General features: G+C 52.3%; 1 protein-coding gene across 1 annotated transcript in view; it reads right to left on the bottom strand.

Moving 5' to 3' along the window:
• Positions 1-18,170, bottom strand: part of SMAD6 (SMAD family member 6) — a 44,488-nt gene extending 26,318 nt beyond the window's left edge. The window contains exons 1-3 of the mRNA XM_050903278.1: positions 17,360-18,170; positions 14,915-14,971; positions 12,971-13,081 (exon numbers count right to left, since the gene is read on the bottom strand). Of these exons, the coding sequence (XP_050759235.1) occupies positions 12,971-13,081; positions 14,915-14,971; positions 17,360-18,170 (979 nt within the window). The remainder of the gene's footprint in view (positions 1-12,970; positions 13,082-14,914; positions 14,972-17,359) is intronic.
• Positions 18,171-18,532: the final 362 nt, after the last annotated feature.

Genomic DNA, 18,532 nt, shown 5'->3' with positions numbered 1-18,532 from the left:
CTAGCTAGAGCTGTCACCCTTGCCCAACTCAGGCCCCAACCATAAAATAAGCTCCACAATAGTGTTATTTATTTTTTTTAAGTCACAAATTATTTCCAGCAGCAGGAGGGTGGAAGGATGCAGCGTGCTGGACCCTGCTCACCGGCACCCAGCCAGTCTCATAAATGGTTGGCAGCCGGCAGAGCAGCAAACCCATTTCTATTGAAATGAGCTTGTTACTACTAATTTTTACTGGCTTCCCGGTTGATTCATAAAGTTTTGTTGGGTTTTTTTGTTCGGTTGGGTTTTTTGCAGATCTCAGAAAGCAATTCCTGAGACGCTTGGGGAAAAACAAGCCCTGGCCTCCCCACGAAGGGCTGCTACTGCACCCTGGCACAGGCGTCTACATCCCCCTCAAAACTACGGCATCTTGTTTTCAGGGCTTCATAAAATCTTATTAGAAAGAGTTCTCGAGTTTTGAATAGGCCAAAATCAAAACCTCATGGATTCAGCTTTACCATTATCAGCCCCATGGCAGAAACAGCTTGAGACTTCAATGGCAGCTGCAGACACACATTTTATAGGGATGGTTTGGGTCTGAGACATTAAACTCCCCCTTTTCACATCTGCTCCCTCTCTCCACAGCTGGATGCACCAAGTTGTTGCACTAGACAAAACCGACCAGATCTAATCTCGGAGCCTGCACTTTTTATAAGTACCAGCGACCATTAGCTGCGAGACTCGGCACAGCTTTGCTCACTGATCTCAAAGCCTGCATGGACGAAAGCTCCTCTTTTCAGATGGGCAAGGACAGCCAAAGAGATACACCCTGCAAACACCAGAAGGGCTGTGACAGTTTTACTCCATCGAAAACCCCAACACAGAGATTGTACAAGGCAACCCACACACACTTAGCACCGAGATGGGCCCCCGGACACGAGCCGAGAGCACCATCAGCCAACTCAAGCCCAGGAAGAGGATGCTACAGGAACAAGCCCATGCAGTGTCACCTCCCTCAGCATCATTTATGTCTGTGTGATATTTCAAAGTGTCTTTAACACTTTAGTATGGCACTTCCCATATGCTTTGCTTATTGCTTAGACTTAATTAGTGTCAAGACCTTTCCCTACACATTTGTTTCCCTTTTCCAAGTGTTGGACCCTAAAGAAACCTGCAGCACTGAGCACAAGGCAAGGGGCTTCTCAGTGTAATGCCACAGTTCCCTTTTTGCAAAAAGTCAGGTTATGCCATGGCTTCTCTGGATCTTAAGAAGAGTAATGGGGGGAAAAAAAATACACGTAGCTCATTTTCACGTACAGCTCACTTCAGGGCTCGAAAAGCAACAAATATAAAAGCCACAGGAAGAGTTCACGGCACAATGACTCTGTGTGCTACAGAGCTTGGGGTAAGATGCAACAGTGGCCCCAAAGGCATCGCTGGGGACCAGCGACACCAACGTCATTCATTCAGAAGTGAGGGAAAGCAGAGCCAGGGAGTTCCCAGCCACCACTGTCCGTGTTTGCCTTCCCTGCTGCCTCTGCGGGACAGGGCAGGCAGGGATGCTCCGAGATCCCACAGCCTTTCTGCGGGGGGAGACGAATCAACTGCCTCATTCTTCCAAGTGGACAAACTTGCATTTCGCCAGCGCGGGATCCCACAAAAGGACTGTTGTCTGAGCGCAGCGCCAGGCGCTCGCCCCCAGAATAGGCCATGCTTTATAACAGCCAGAAGGAAAAAAAAAAGAAAAAAAAAAAAGGGAAATAAAGGAAAGAAAAGCGATGTTCTCTGAACGGCACATCCATCCCTCCGGGACCCTCCAGAGACAGGTGGAATAAATCTAAAGACAACACAGCATTATCATCACCCACCAACCAGACACCCAAGTGCTACACCTCCGTGCAGGGCTCTTTTTTGCAAACCCTTCAGTCAATGCTTTTTGTCTTTATTAAATAGACAACAGTGGTTTGCCTCACTAAGTGTGAAAGCATAAAGCAGCTGACATTTTAAAAAGTCTTTAACATTATTTGGCTCCTCGAATGGAAAAATCTTAGCAAATGAGACCTTAATAAATGGAAAGAGATGAAAAATAGCCTTTCTGCTGGCGCATTTTGCTCCTGCTAATGGAATATGTAGATAAAACTGACACAGTTGCGTCTCAAACCCTTCCGCAGTGCTGCTGCTGCTGCGAGAAATCCTGCCCAGGTATCCCCAGCATGGTCCTCCTTGCATCGAAAGATGCCCCTGCAGCAGGCTGAAGCCTCCAACTCCTCCTCTGGCCTCTAAAACCCAGCCAACGCGAGGAAAGGGCAGCCTGATCCTCCTCAGCTGCTAAAGAGCAGAGGAGGAGGAACATCTCCAAACCCATAAAACCCGAACGCAGGCAGAGGAAGGGGAGGGCAGCAACCAGCTCTTCAAAGCCCAGGCGGGGAGACAGCCAAGCTGCAACGGGTCCAGCTGAGCATCGGCATCCAGCTGGGAGAGCAAATGTGACACGAGGGCACTTGCATGAACTGCCATTCGGGGAGGGAAGGAGGGCTTTGGTCCAGGCTTTGCTCTGGGAATCGCGCTTGGAGCAGGATGGGGAGAGATGGGGGATGCTGCAGGGCAGGACCAGGTGGGCTCTGCTGCAAGGGGCCCTTGTACCATCAGGAAAGGCCTCCTGCTCCCCCAGGAACAGAAAACTGCTGCGAAGAAAAAAACAAATTCTCTATTGATCCCTCTTTCTTGCACTGTTGGGAATTTGACTTTTTGGCAGGTTTCGTACATGGGCTTTTAGAACCTGAAATGCAAAATGCCGAGTGCACAGAGAAGCATCGCAGCCCGTCTGTTCCCAGCCAAAGTTTGCATCCCCGTGGAGAGGCAGGAACAGGTTGTATTGTATGAAGGAATTCAGCTCTGGTCATCAGAGGTAATTCTTTACACGTTAGGGGGAAAAAAAAAAAAAAAAAAAAAAGAAGTGGTATGTTTGTTTACCACCAGCTAAACAAGGAGTCCAGATTGCAGCCAGACCTCTGCGCTGCATTATTTTAGGGTGGCTGGCTGGGCTGGCCCGGCTGTGATGGGGTGCAGCCGAGAGCAGCCGGCTGCATCCCGACGCAGGGGCACAACGCACAGGAGCACCACACCATCCCCGCTGCGGGATGGCATTATCATGCGCCCTGGGCATGATGCTGGATCAGTATGGCTCAGCACCCGGCCACAGCTCAGCCTCCCTGTGCTGCCACCCAACATGAGACACAACCCTGAACCCCGGTACGGGCTGAACCCCAGTGCCCTGGGCACCGGCAATGGGGGCATTGAAACAACCACGTGGCACTGCTGGGGAAGCAAACCGCTGTCACCGGCACGAGCTGCTTGCCTTGAAACGGCTGAAAAAAGGCTGATTAAGAAGATGCTCGGGAAGGAACAGGGTTTTGGTTTTAATTGTATTTATATCCTTTGATGCTGCTGGTATTTTCCCATAACCAAAATCGGGGATGACGAATCAAAGCGATGCTCGGCTTCTCACCAAAGGAAAAGCACCTCCGGGAAGGGGGCAGCGGGGCAGCAACACACTCCAGCGCTTCAACGCTGGAGACCATTTAATCCCTGCTCCAGCCCCAGGAGCTGCAAAGGCCATTACAAGTCAGCGTTTAGCAACTCTGGAAGAGGTCAGCCAAGACAGGCATTTCCATGTGAAATGTTTTTGTTCTTACAGAAAAAAAACCCAAACAGGAATTCAACAGTTCTCAGCATCCAAAGCCCGGACCCCAGCGCTGGCAGTGCATTGCACAACTTCTCATCAACCTCCCCTCTCCAAGCGCTCAGCCCCGTGGCAATGCTTTTTTCCAGGCTAAACACCCACTTTCTGGGGGAATCAACCAAGGGAAAGGCATAAAACGGGCGGGAGAGCGAGTGCAGCCCACTGCTGGGACAAGCCCCGTCCAAACCCGATGCCCCATGAGCAAGGCGGGACCTCGACGAGCCGACGTCCCTCCTCATCCTCGATCGCCACCAAACACCTCGATCCCCACGCAGGACGGGGAGGCAGCACGCTCCTCTCCTCCCTCCCGGAGCCCACGGCACAGCAGGACACAGCAGGACACATGGCAGCGCTCGGCGGGGCTGGGAATCACAGCAGCCGCATGCCTAATCCCCTCCGATCCCAAGCACTTTGGAAGGACAAAGAGCCGAGTCTCCTTTGCCAGTAAATTGAACCTGCGGTTCCAGGGGCTCGAAGCACTTCAAAGCCTGCAGCAGCCCGGCCAGCAGCAGTAAAGGGATGTACTTTTCGGCTGTCGAGCAGCAAAGTAAAATCCACACAAATAAGCAGTGTTCCAGAAAACCAGGTTCAACCATCAGCGGCTCCAAACGACGGGGGATGTTTTTCCTGAAGGGGTTTTTTTTTTTTTTCTTCCTCCTCCTTTCCAGTTTGTCCTGGGGTATTTTTTTTTTTATTTCTTACTAAAACACATCTCGAGCTCCCACACCGCACGGCCCTTTCGGGTCTGAGCATCCTCCAGAGGTAAAATGCTGAGTTAGGTATTGGAGCGCAGGAAAGGAGGTGCCTTTGATGAATAGCAAATCTACAGACTTCAATCGTTTCGGTGAGCGCCACAGATTTAATAAGTTATTTCCGTGGAAAACCTTAGTAACTCAGTTATGAATCAAGCCTATAAACACCTCTCACTCATCAAAGTGCCACAAAAAAATCTATTACTGTAACTGTGAATACAAGCCTCTCTCTACAGGTCCCTGTAAGAAGCCAAAATTCCTCCTTCAAAACATTCACCATTTTCAAAGGTCATAAATACACTATGTCCAGTATTCAGCAAATCCGTTTATAAAGCAAAACACAGGCACAGAGAAAAAGTAAAGTTCAAACAAAGACGTACCATCAGATACGCACTGTTTAAAAGACACAACCGGAGTTACATCAAAAGAGCTTTTACTACCTAGAAAGCCATATCCAACTTCTAATAGGGTGCAAGAATGTAATGTTTTGGCTACAAAGATTAAACTAATTTACTTTTAAGTAACTTGCTTACTTCCTGATGTTTCTTTTTTAAAGTGTGATGCTTAGGTGCTTGGTGAAGTGAGGGATGTGATTATTCTGTGATTCAAGGCCAAACATCATAACTACTCAATGAACCACAGACAAAAACATATTTTATCTGGGTGTTGTACTTACTCCAAGAACTTCTAGGCTGAAAACATCCCGGCTAGCTGTGAAAAGCCATCCCAGTTCCAGGTAAAGGGAGGAAGAAAAAGAGCAACTCTTTCTCCTTCTCTGCAGAAACGTACGGAGAAATTCAGCATATTGCCTACAACGGAACGGTGCTCCCCAAATACTGCCCGTAGTACATTCATTTCAGGGCATCATCCTGCCTGGCTCCATCAGGGCAAATTCTCCTTCAGAGCCGGGGAGCTGTGTGTACACGCGCAAATGCAGAGGTATCATCTGCAAAGCAGCTTTAATCCCTGCATTAGGCACAGGGCCAAATATTGATAAGACCAACCTTCTTCCACCACTTGTGCACCAGGCAGTCTGTGTTACTCCAGACAGATGATCCTAAGGCTCTGGCAGCGAGTTTTGCTTTTTTTTTCCCTCCTGGACTATGGACAGCTCTGATTGTCCACATTTTTCTAAGTGCTGTCTGTGTTGGAGGGTTAAAGCTGTAGCACCAGCCATCATAATGACTGAAGAGGAAAGATGTTCTTGCATGTGAAGCAATGCAAGCAATGGATGGTGATGGGGAAGATTTCGGCTCTTTTCACAGCCCTACAACAGCTGCCCCATCTACCCTGGGAAAGTCACTGAATCCCTGGCTCCTCGCAGGGAAGAACACATGGGAAGAAGGGAATCCACCACCGTTTCTTCAGTTCAGATGAAGAACATCACCGGAGCTGTCTCAACTAAAGATGCTCCTTGGGGGAGGCAGGTCCTTGGGACACAGCAGCCCTGGTCAAACGCATGATGCCGTGGGAGCTCCCTCCCGTCCTCCCCGCTCGGCACCATCAATGCGCTCGAAAATGGCGTTGCTCTCGCAAAGCATTTGTACAGCTAATAACGAAGGGACATTTCTCCATCTCCCAGTCCAGAAGACACCTTCCCTCCTGGAAGACTATTTTTGGAGGCTGGTGATGATGCTCTCTTGCTGCACAGGATGCAAAGCCTCAGAACAACCTTTATTTCCCTCCTCGGGAGATCTTCAGCGCAAACCATCTCCTTTCCCCATCTCTAGCAAATTCCCCAGTGGTCCCTCACCCTTCATGAAATTAATTTCCCCTCCCCACCTTACTAACTTGGCTCAGCTCCGAATTAATTTCGAGACCAAAAGGCTTGCATTGCGAGCTCATAACCCGTAGGATATTTTTTACGAACAGGTGTCGCTTGCTTTAGAAACCCTTCTACAGCTGCACGGCCACTGCCGAAATCTCATCCTCCTTCCGGCGGCCCGCGCTCCGCACGGATGGCGTCACCGGCACCTCTCCTGCTTCTCCAGGCGGGACGTTGGGTACAGGTGGCAACACGAAGGTGTATCGTCACCCAAGCGTAGTCATCCACAAGCTCTACAAGAGCAAGCTCCTGCAGACCTCAATGCTACAGCTGTTGGGTTCGGTGGCCCAACATGAGTTGCCCTGCAGGGTTTTAATGGAGAAACAACAGCGTGCAGGGAGTATCTTCCCCAGCCTTGATCGAAGGTGCTTTTTCTTCAATTGGTAAGTAAGGGTGTATTTGCTCAGTCTCAACGCTCTGGACAACATTTTCAGCTGCGCATTAACAACCCAAAGGGAGTACCCTCTGCTGGGTTACGTTGCTTGTGGATGAAGCACTGCTGACAACAGGCTTTGGACACAACGAGGAGCCCGCTCGGCTGCAGAATCAATGATCGCTTCCCTTTCCCTTCTGCTCCAAAGAAAAAAAGTGTTTGAACTCCAGGAGCTGCCACCTAAGCCACCCACCGTGGCAAGCACAAACGTAATGCAAAAAAACCCGCAGCCCTCCTGTAAATCTACAGGCTCCGGTAGATTTATCATCAACCCAGAAAGACATCTGTTGTAGAATAAAACAGCACACCTGCATCCCTTTGAAAGGGACAGGCGCTGAAAGCCCGGGGATGCCGTCTCTGAGAACTTCTCTGTCTTCCTTGTCAGGGATTAATTCCGTGATTCACCCTGTAGTTTGCAAAGTTGCCTTTTGATGTCAACCCCAGGCAGGGCCAGAAGCTGCACGTGAACAAACCCAAAGCAAAGGCAGGTTATTGTTTTGAAGTTCTCCCAGCCATCGGGAAGGATGCTGCTGCGCGGTCACGCTCTCCGATGGGGATTCCAACGTTCACAGCCATCCACGGCCACGTGGGGAAAACCTTCACACCGAGCAAAGAATTCCTCTCTGAAGCACACTGGAAAGTAGATGCACTTTATTTCCCGTTGGCAAACTAAAACTATGGAGGAAAAATGTTTAATATAAAAACATCTGACAAAGCACCTCCAGGATGTATTTTTTTGCATCAAAGAAGTAGCTCTTGGCAACAGGCTCGCTCCTCCGACAAGAAAAGTTTTTAGCCAAACCCTGATTGTTATAGACTGCGCAGGGTAAGACACGCCAGCGAACTTAAAGTTAAATATGAAAGAAAAAGGAAACCAAAACCATTACTGGCCCAAATAAACATCTGTCTGTGATTAAATTGGATGCACAGATATGCTCTGCTTTTTTTTTTTTTTTTCCCCCAGTGGATTTATGTTTCTGCAATAGGACAGGAGGAAGAAAGGACGAAAAGGCTCCACAGTGCTGCTGGGTCAGACCCAGTCCGCAGCCCCCAGCCCACGGCACTGCCACCCCGAGCTGGCACCCGCACCCAGGGCTGCGGTGGGAGCCCGGCACCAAGACATGCCGAAGCCAGAGGCCGATCACCAGAAAGCTGCAAAACCAACATTTCACCCCCAGAAGAAACTGCCGCCCTATTAATGAGAAAAATATCTTTTTTTTTTTTTCCTATTAACAGGTAATTTCACAATCTCTCCCCCAATCTGGAAAGGGCAATGTTTGCCCAGTTTCCACACATATCCGCCTTACATATTTAATAGGCTTATTTTTTTTTTTCCCCTACTCCTAACACACAGGATCTTCATAAATTTCCTTGTTAGTATAAATCCTTGCAGTCTGTTATTTCTGGGGGGAGAGGAAGAGAGACGTTCACTTTCTCCATTCAGTGGGTTTTAAAATATGCTTAAGTTCATCCTAAATATTGCTGGAAGCAGAAAAACCCTCCGGCTCTCGCTCTGGAGCCGTGGCATTGCTTCAGCGGGGCTGAGTCATCAGCCGGGATGGACGGGCATGCTCCCGCCTTCCTCCTCCCTTTGGGGGTACGGGGACCCTGCTCCCCAAACCCAACACCCCCAGTCCCACCCCTGCCCTGCAAGCAACTTCTCCACCTTCCCAGGCCTTGAAAAAAATCCGAAATAATTTAAATAAGCTCCAGCCCATTCAGTCTCTCTTTGTTTCTTCTCTCTCTGTTCACAATTATCCTCCACCAGCTTCGGAGGGGATAACACAGAATAAGTCACTGAACAGAGCTCATCTCCGCACGGAGCCCGTCATCTTCTAGACTTCGGCAGAACTGCTCGGAGCAGACTCACGCGTGCGCTTCCACTTTCGGGTACGGCTCCCCACTGCTCCGGAGTGCAGAGAGGAATTAATCACTCCTCCAGCAAACCACCAACTCACAATTTCTTCTTTCGGATGCGCATTCCCAGCTACAAATGGGTTCACCAGAGCTGAAACTCTTGAAGAGTTTTAGCACACGGGCAGTAAATTGATTTCAAAGTCTAAAATAATGTAGTAATTTTGGAAAAATCTAAAGCAGCATCTTCCCTGGCTTCTTGCTGCTGGTGCAACCCCTCTCGCCAGCCCCTGCTGTCCCCACTCTCCTCCTGCCCTTCGCGCATTCCCAGTTCTCACTTCTCCCCTGGTAGCACCTACTTCTCTCTGTTCAGGTGCATTACTGAGCACCAAGCCACCCTCATTTCTCCTGTCTGAATCCACCCAGTGCTGAGCATCCCCTAACTCTGGGCACCGGCTCGGCCAGTCCATGGCAGAAGGACCGGTTGCAGGACGCAGTCCTCTGGCGCGCTGCAGAACTAAAGGGAGGCGGGCTGGACATGGACACCGCGCTCAGCAAGGAGCCCTTTCCCTCTGGAAAACCCTGCCACACACAGGGCTCGAGCCCCGCGGGCACCATCAGTTCACAAAGGCATTTCCATACGAACAATGAAACTTTCCACGCAAACACTGGTATGACTCCCGATTAAGCAAGGAGTAACGAGCAGGCATGTAGGGACACATGAGACAGGCTCTAGTGATGAGAGGCTCATTTTGAGGAAAAATAGCTATCATAAGAGCTTGGCACTGACTGCTGCAGGCACAGTCTTCGTTAAGTATCTTCAACGGAGACACCCAGCCGGTGCAGGGCCGCTGCACAGTGGCTGGGGACTTTGCTGCGAGGCGGCAGTGAGTTGCACCGATCACTACCTGTCTGCTCCTACAGCTAATGACTCATCCTTATTTCTTATCGCTCCAAAGAAAACCGATGCCCAAGCACTTCTGCACTCTCCAGAGGATGCACAAGCTGCTCCAGACCTGCAGCGACCATGAGCGATGGTCAAGTCAGCATGGAGACCTACGGGAGGCTCCCAAGCAGCACCACTGCCTTCTGCCCTCCTACATCTGCTCAACCCTTCCCCCCCTGCATGGCCCTTAGGACCTCCAGAATTTAATACCACCACTAACGAGAACTCTGGTCACTACCCGTAGGAATTAATGGGGCTTTTTCAGCCACAAAGACAGACCGACGCAGCGTGCTGTGCAAGGGGAGTGCCGAGGAGCGGGGCTGTTTCGTGGTCTTTAAGAGAGAGTCCTTCACAGGGAAGGTGAGGGACAGCCCTGTGGGATTTAGGGGAAGGCAGGGAATCCCAAAGCCCGTGGCCCACAACATCTGCTCCAGCACGTCCCCACCGTACTGAACCAGTTCCCGCAGCAGCGGCGCAGCCCTCTACAAGCCTGGCAAGTCTAACGGGTACAGCAGCTTCTTGGCATGCGGTAGAGGAGCCAAGTCTGAGGGGGGGGGGAAAAAAAAAATTACTACAAATGTTCCACCAATTATGAGTCACGGGGCTGAGCTTTTGTTTCTGCCTTGCTGGATTTTGCCCTTTCCCTGGTATTTCCCCAGCTCCAGCCGGAGGAGCTGCGGGGACGCCGACACTGGTCAAGGCTCTGCCGGCACCCGGGGCACGGGCACAACCAGGGGAACCACCTGGGCTCAAAACACAACTCCAAAGCAGCAGGTTTTCTTCACGTCTGCTCCCCCGGCATACGTGGCCGCAGAAATAAATGTAATGAGGAAAAGATGGAGCCCCTCTTCGTACTCCCGCAAGCCTGAATGCAACACTGCTTGAGCTCAGAAGATGGAAACTTTGGGATCAAACACCTCCAAGTGCCTTTTCCCCACCAACTCAGATCTCCCCAAGCCATTGTACCTCACTGAGAAATCAGGAGCATCCCCAATCTGAGGGAAAAGCCATGGCTGGACACTGATCCTTGGACAGCCAGCTTGATTTCATGACCCAAACGCTTTGCACCTCGGATGAAGAGGACTCTGGGGTATCATCCATCAATCCAGTTCATGACGCAGAAGGTCGCATCCGCACAACTATTCACAACTTGTGCTTCCAGTCAGCATTGACTGTTCCTCTGAATTTTATAGCGAGCCTGCTAGTTCATTGAAGACTTTTTCCTATTTTTAAGAGCGGTACCATAGCCATGAAAAGGTCTACTTCAAAAAGAGGGTTGGTTTTTTTTAAATTTATACATATGACAGAGATGATCTTTTGACTTCATGCTAAAACTTCCTGTTTAGACGTTCATCAAGTAAACGAGTAACAGTAGAAGAATGAATGATTCTCTTTGTTATCCAAAATTGAATTTTGTGGTTTTAGTAAGAAAAGCCTTTTTGATGATCAAAGCTGAAGCAATAAATAGTAGTGGCTTGATGCTACATCCAAAATGTACTTATTTTTGGAACGGGAGTTAAACGCACATTGAGCTCCTTCAGTACACACAAGAAAAGGCAGGGAAGACCACGTGCTTTGTGTATCATTTACACAGCCCTACATTTCAAGCAGACCTATTAAATAAGTTGAAATGGAGAACAAACAAACTGAAATATGGCAGATATAGACTAGAGTCTAAGTGTTTTTTTTTCCTTTTACTTCGCTGTGATGACAAGTATGGGTTAACTTCAGTGAAGCTCTTATCCTCTTTCAGCAATCACGAGCACTGGGGAAAAATAAATCACACAGCCCCAGACTCTTATTAAAAGTTACACCATTGGAAACTACACAGGGGGAGAGGAGGTATCCAATTTCAGTACAATCTCGGTCACATGTTATCATTATATTGTTCAAGTAAAAGTTAAAATCTCTCTTCTATTCCAGAAAATCCACCAGATGTCCCATAAAGGACTCCGCTGTGAGAGAAGCTAAACCATTACATCCTTAGGAACCCCGGTTTTCAAACTCGGCTGCTATAATTAATGGCAATTATCAAGTTACAATAAAAGCCATGGGCATGGGGAGCTTTACAGACGTGTATCCAGCCCAAGGAACGTTTGTTAGGAATTGCAAACACATATTTATTATAGCACAACCCTGAACGATCCAACTCCTGGCTATCAATTGTTCCCCTGCTATGGACACTTGGCAGCACAACAAAAGCAAGGCGGGCCGGCACGCTGGATTCGGCACGCGGCAGCACCGCGGCAAAACCGACCGCGGCAGGAGAACCTTAAAGGAGAAGGAGAAGAGAAAACCCCCGGAGGGAAACACGCCACCATGCCATGACACCGCGGTGCCGTGCTGTTTAAATGCTCTTTAAAGTGCTGCGGAGTCAGGATCGGCTTAAACATCCCAAGGAAGTCACCGGTCTCACCAAACCGACCATAAACTCTTGCAGGCAGAGAACGAGAAGAGAAAAGCCGTGGTTAACGGACCAGTACCCCGAGGGTCCCCTCCACCACCGTCGACTTACAGCATCCCCCAGAGAGAGCAGCAAACCCCGTCCACACGCTCAGCAATCTGGCAACTCGGCACCGAGGTGCCCAAGTCCTACCCCACCGCAAAGCCCACCCCGACCGCTGAAGGAGGCACGTGGGACTTCACTGGGATGAAGGTCTGTCTATCTTCATCTTAGTTCTCAGACCATGAACCAGGTCATTGCTTACATAGAAATTAAACCTGGTCCTATAATCAGGTCCCTCCTCCCCTGCATGCAGCCAGCCCCCAGCCTGGGATGGGACACCAGAGGGGAAGGACGTGCAACCATCACTGCAGCCAGAGCCCAACGCCAAGCAAATGAAAGCCCCAACTCTCTGCCTGCTTGCAGGTAAAACCACCGCGGGCCTTACAGAGCACCATTAAATGAATGAAAGGTTGCAGGGGTGGGGCAGAGCAAAAACCAGGACCTAATTAAGCAAAGCTTTGTTCGGGAGCTTCAACGGCATCGTAGCTGGGAGCCCTGCTCGTGAAAGCAGGGTTTGCACTGTAGGGCCAGGACCCAACAGGTAACGTAAGCTGGACGGACTCGGCAAGAACCACCACAAAGCAGCATCGTTTGAAATGGCCTCACTGCTCCTGCCATGAAAATAGTGACGGCGTACAGCCCAGCCCGACGCCAGCCCACGACCCCGGGGCTCGGGCGAGGTCTAGGAGGCTTCCACAGGGGACACGCGTGGCCCTGTGGCCACCTGCCAAACGTCCCCACTTGTCCCAGCACGCTCATCCCACAAACAGCATCTGACCGCGACACGCGGAGCGCAGATGTCTCTGAACAATCAACTCAAATAGCTGCTCTTTTTTTTCTTCTTTTCACACCAAGAATATAAACCACCAGCAGCACCACAACCCCCTGCCTCCTCTGCTGTCCTGCCCCAGCCACGAGCTCCCCGGCGCAGACCACGCGTGCGGGAAGGCGCAAACATCTGCCAACCTGAGAAGTCTCCGGGCGTGACGTTGGGTGAGTTTGTAGCCTCTGTTTCAGTGTAAGACAACGTGGAATCTGATAGATCTGGGGGAAGGGGGGGGAAAAAAAAAAGAAAAAAAGAAGCATTTTTAGTCCTCCTACGTTTGCAAGCGCTACGTGAGCACCCGTGGCTCTTCAGCTTCCCATCACCTCCCCGAGAGAAACTCTCTACCGGGCCAGAAAGCAACGATTAACTTTGTACCTCTACCATGCAAATGCAAAGATTGAATTGCTTCGACCACAAAAATAACTGCAGTTAAGTTGATCAAACAAGTAGGAACTTGGTGCTTACTGGATAAAGTTACATTAAACCTCTAAACAACTCATAGTTACTATACTTAATTATCACCATTAAAATTCTTGAAGCTGTTTATTCTTGCTTCCTTCCTTCCTTCCTCTTTGCTGAAGCGAAGGAAACTTTGTTTTAACAAGTTAAGAGTCTTTGTTATTCTCTCTTGCTTACACCCCTCTAATTAAGTGCTCAACTGTTTGCTCACAGATTAACTATTATTTTTCCAATCAAACAAGCCAGTGAAGCAAATTTCAATCCCTGGCTGTTGTTTTAATAAAGTCACGTGTCACTCACTATCATCTCTCCCTGCAGCACAAGCAGTTTCTAAAGTGAATTAACTTGGAAGGGGGAGTGTGGGGAGGGACAACTCCTTTTTTTTTCTCCATACCTAAGGGGAAAAAAAAAACCCAAACAAACCCAAAAATGAAAAAAACCTATGACCAGCAAACTTTGCTTTGCAGGACGCTCTGGTCACCGCCCCGTGTCACAGACCGGCTGCAGGGATGAAGGAGCCGGTCCCTCTTGACAGGCGTGCACGCGCTGGGTGCACGAGCGGCTGCGTTGCAGGCAGGTCGCAGGCAGCTCCCAGGCCTGACAGGGCAGGGACTCACCTTTGGCAAGGGGCAGCTCCCGCCTTCCCTCGGGGCTGGGTGGGACAGGCAGGCACGCTGTCCCGTTCCTATCGCCCTGGCAAACCCTGCCTGTCTCCTCCCTGTCCCTGCCCGCCGGGGAGCGAAAGCGGCTTGCCTCAGTCACTACCTGCCCTGTAAATCAGAGCCACCGACTACGGGACGAAGGGAGAAATCCCACGCTCCAGATGCGGCCACAGCTGCACCGATCCCAGCAAGAAATCCAAGAGGAACGTGGGATTCCTCCCTTCCCTCCCGCACCTTTGCTTCCCATTTTTGTTCAAAAAGCAGGCGCTGAGAAAGGAAGGTCAGGATGCAGCGATGCCAATTCAAAACATCTCCAAGCCAACGTGCACCACGTAGGACCAGGATCCAAGGCTGCATTTGCCAGGCTCTGCAGCAGCCTTCGCTTTCATGCCCGGCCTACCCATCCAAGCCGCTTTCGCTACTTTTTTTTTTAAGAAAGCTTTTATAATTCATCAGGAAAAGTGAAACGCCATTCAGAAATTATACAGTGCCGAGTTTCAAAGAGTTTACGTTTCATTTTAATAAGCAGAGGAAGGGTAATAGCTGGTTCCTCTGCGGTGCAGTGCAGCCAGGGCTTTATGGAAATGGCACCCAGGAGCTCCCACTCCCCCTCCGCTCCGTCATCCCGCAGATTACACACGCAGACAAAACATGACGTCTGGTAACCTTTCATTACGCCTTCATTAAAAATAGCGCTTCATATTATTTTGGAAAATATGCATGTGTCTACACGGTAATTTGGTATGATAAACTGACATTCATTTACTTCTAAAAACCCGTCAGCTGATGCTTGCTCAGAAATAATGAGCAGCCATAAAATCCCGACTTGTTGGCTTTTGCCTGACGTGCCACGTAGGGATGTCTTAGAACCAACACCAGGACTGCATCATGGAAGAGCTGCCGGGAGATCAAAAGAGAGAAAACACGTACCCAGTGGCTTTTGCTCATCATTAGGAGACAGCCGAGAGTAGGGAGGTGGTGGAGACTCTGGAAAAACAAAACTTTATGTTAGTGCTGTGTTCGGTTCATCAATGAAACCCTCGCGCTTTCTCTTTCAGGGCAGGAACTCTTCCGAGGTTACAAACACCCAATGGAAGAAAACTCACTTGGAAGCAACTCGAGATGGAGAGTTTTCCAAATCTTTGAAGAATGGGGGTTCCACCTTGACCTTCCAAACTGGGCTTTACTACTGCAAATGCTGCAGTTCTCCCCTACACCCCCGCCCCGCATCCCTGCCTGGGTGCCCGTGACCCAAAGCACACGAGATGGCACGTTGCTCCCAAAGAATGATGCTTTCATCATCTGCATTGAAGACAACCATGGCTCAGACACATACACAGACTTAACAAAAGCTCCCCAAACACTACATTACAACGACCGAGAAAGGGTGTCGGGTGACAAAAAGATACTCCCTTCTTGGCACACGAAGCCTGACACCACGGGCCAGGCTGGCTTCAGCCAACAAGCCACCGAAGTAACTTTGGTCCATTCCAACAAGCATCCCGTGATGCCGCGGCAGCGCTCAGCCTCTCCTGCCCCACTCCCACTGACCTCGATCCAGCAAAGCTCCCAAGCACACGCTCAGCTTTAAGCACCAGCACAGCAGCAGTCATGCGCTTAAAGTTAAGCAAGTCCTTTGAAGTGCTTTGCTGAATCAGGTCATCTAACTGGCTCTTGCTGGGCTTGTAAGAGTCAAGACCACGCAAAAGGCTGAAGAAGCTCCTCCATCATCTTTGTTGCATTGGTTAGAGGGTTTTTTCCTTCTGAATTATGGCAGTGATTTTCTTCTAGAATTATAACTCGCTAAAATTGAGGAGTGTGTAGCCGGCTGGGCTCTATCATGGCACCGGCATTGAGCAGGCGCTGACTTCAGTGACAAACTGTCCTGAAAAGTCAATGGGATCACACTGACCCCAGACCACTGAAACAAGGGTGTGCTCCTAAGTTCCCACACAGATCTGAAAACAAGGCACTCAGCCCAACAACTGCAGCTCAGCTTGGGTTATTTCATCAAGAACAACCTCAGCATCCCCTGGGTGATGGCTCTGGGATGGCCTGTGGTCATTTATTGCTTCTAAGAAAAGGTTCCTCATCTCCCCTAACCGAGCAAGCTGCCCAGCAGCAAGATGCTCTTCTCACAGGGCACCTAAGAGTCTCAAAATAAAAAATAATGGTGCCAACGTCCCAATCCGGATGTAACGGCCCAACCTGCGCCACGCACAGCGGGCTGGTCCCACCCTAGAGCCAGACTCGGTGCCACAGGGGACTTCATCAAAGCACCGTGGTGTTTTCACACCGCTCAGCTACGTCACCCCACAGTCAAGTGGGTGACAAACACGACCGCGGACCGTCTCTGCAGGGAGCCATGCGAACACTTGTGGAAAAGGGCATCAAGGCCTTCCCCCGGCTCCTGCCACCGTCCCCAGCACCCGCTAGGAGCAAGTGGGGCCCTGGCACAGACACCCACTATCAAAATGATAAGGAGCCACTCGATAAAAGCTCTGCTCTCTACTACTCCCTGCAGAGGGCTTGTAGCCATACACTGCTGGGAAAACAACTACCGCTGCAGGAAAGCCACTGGGAAACTTTGCCCGTTTCTAAAATAAATGCACAGTTCCTACAAACGCACGTCCACTCCAACTGAAGTAAAAAAAAAAGCTGCTTCCAGCCTCTAGCGATCTTTGGGGGAAGCACGCCCAGCACAGAAGTTTCTTTCAAAGAAGTGATGCAAAGCGAGGCAGGATCCCAGATTGCAAAATAAATTAAAAAAAAAAAGAAAATCAAAGCTCTTGCCAAGAAAGGGACCGTCAGCAGGAGGTCGGTGTCCTCCAGGATCCCTCTGCCCACGGTAAAAAACAAGAAATCCCGGAGAAACGCATGAGCTCCAACTCCCCTCGCTTCCACGCGGGTTCGGCGTTCCCTCGTGGCGAGGGCATCCCCCGCAGCCCCCTCCCGGCCGCGGCCCCGGTGTGCCCGGCGGGGCCCTGCGGCTTTAAGCCGGCGGCGGTAATTGCCCGGCTCCCCGGCCGCTCCGATAAACAGCGAGCCAGGCTGGCGCCAGCAGTATGCAAACTGCATATTATCGCCCCTTCTGCACCTAAATAGCAGGGGGACCTCCGCGGGAAGGGGGGGGGGGGAGAGAGAAAGGGCTTTTGAAGCATAACCGGGAGTCGCTCACGGCTGCGGGGGGGGGATGCCAGCCCGGGGGACCCCGGGTCAAGCGCATCCCGGCCGGGCATCCCCGCCGCTGCGCGGGGCGGGGGCAACGGCTGCCCACGAGAGTTCAAATAAGCCGAGGAAGGGCCCCAAACCCTCAAAATGCGGGGGGGGAAAAGACCCTGACACCCCCCCCCCCCCCCCCCCCCCGCTCCTCACCTGGCCCACAGAGGCGGCTGAAGTGGTAGGGGTTGCAGCAGACGGTGGGTCCGTCGGCGACGCCGAAGCTCTGGCACTCGCAGAGGGGCTTCAGCTCGGCGGGGTGCTGCAGGTCGGGCCAGCGGAAGAGTTTGCCCAGGAGCAGGTGGGGGGGCGCCGCCTGGCCCCCCAGGCGCACCTCGGTGCGGGCCACCAGCACGCAGCCGCTGGGCATGCCCCCGCGGGACTCCACCGCCTCCAGCAGGCTGTCCAGCGAGCGCTCCTTCAGCCGCTTCAGCAGCGAGTAGGTGACGGCCTTCAGCTCCTGCTCCAGCAGCAGCAGCCGCGACCGCGCCTCCCGGCCCCGCCGCTCCGGGGAGCCGCCGTCGGTCCCGCCGTCGGGGCTGGGGAGGGCGACGACGGCGGCGGTGGCGCGGCGGCGGCGGGGCTGGGGGCCGCCCGGCTCCCGCTCCTTGAAGAGGCAGCAGGTCACCGTCCGGCCGTCGCTCTCCTGCGCCCGCCGCGGGCTCGCCCCCTCGGCGCTCTCCCGCCGCGGCGGGGCGCGGAGCCGGGCCCCGCGCCGTTCCGCCATGGGGTCCCCGCGGGGAGCCGCCTCGCCCGCCGCCCCGCCGCGCCGCTCCTCCGCCTCCCGCAGCAGGCTGCGCGCTACCGCGCGGATCTCCGCCGAGGGGTTTTTCTCCGGGATCTTGAAACTACCGGTGGCTCCGAGGTCGTGGCCGCTCCTGGCGCTCCCATCTCCGCCGTCCCTGTCCGGAATGACGCGGCTCCTCCAAAGTCGCCGCACCAGCCCTGAGCGTTTGGACCTGAACATACGACACGCGGGCGGCCGGGGGTCGCGTCGCTCTCCGCCGCCACCCGCGCCGCCCCCCCCCGCCGCCGCCCCCCCCGCCGCCGCCGCCGCCGCCGCCCTCCTCCGCGGGGCTCCTCGCTCCGCCGCCGGCTTTATCTCATCTCAGACCCGCCGCCTTCGCAGGCTGCCCGGAGCACCCGGCGCGGCGGTTTCCCCGCGGCCCTGCCCAGCGAATCGCCGACGGCCCGCGGCGGGGCCGCACCATGGGGGAGGCGGCGGGGAGGGAGCGCGGCGCGGGCATAGACGGCGCCGCGGGGGCTGCGCCGACGCCCGCGGCGGTGCGGGGCCGCTCCCGTGGCGGCGCTGGGGCTCGGGCGCGCCGC

The sequence above is a fragment of the Gymnogyps californianus genome, chromosome 11 (genome assembly GCF_018139145.2).
Source record: "Gymnogyps californianus isolate 813 chromosome 11, ASM1813914v2, whole genome shotgun sequence".
NCBI classification, from domain to species: domain Eukaryota; kingdom Metazoa; phylum Chordata; class Aves; order Accipitriformes; family Cathartidae; genus Gymnogyps; species Gymnogyps californianus.
Note: the sequence above shows the minus strand (reverse complement) of the source record. Positions and strands in the feature narration are given on the sequence as shown.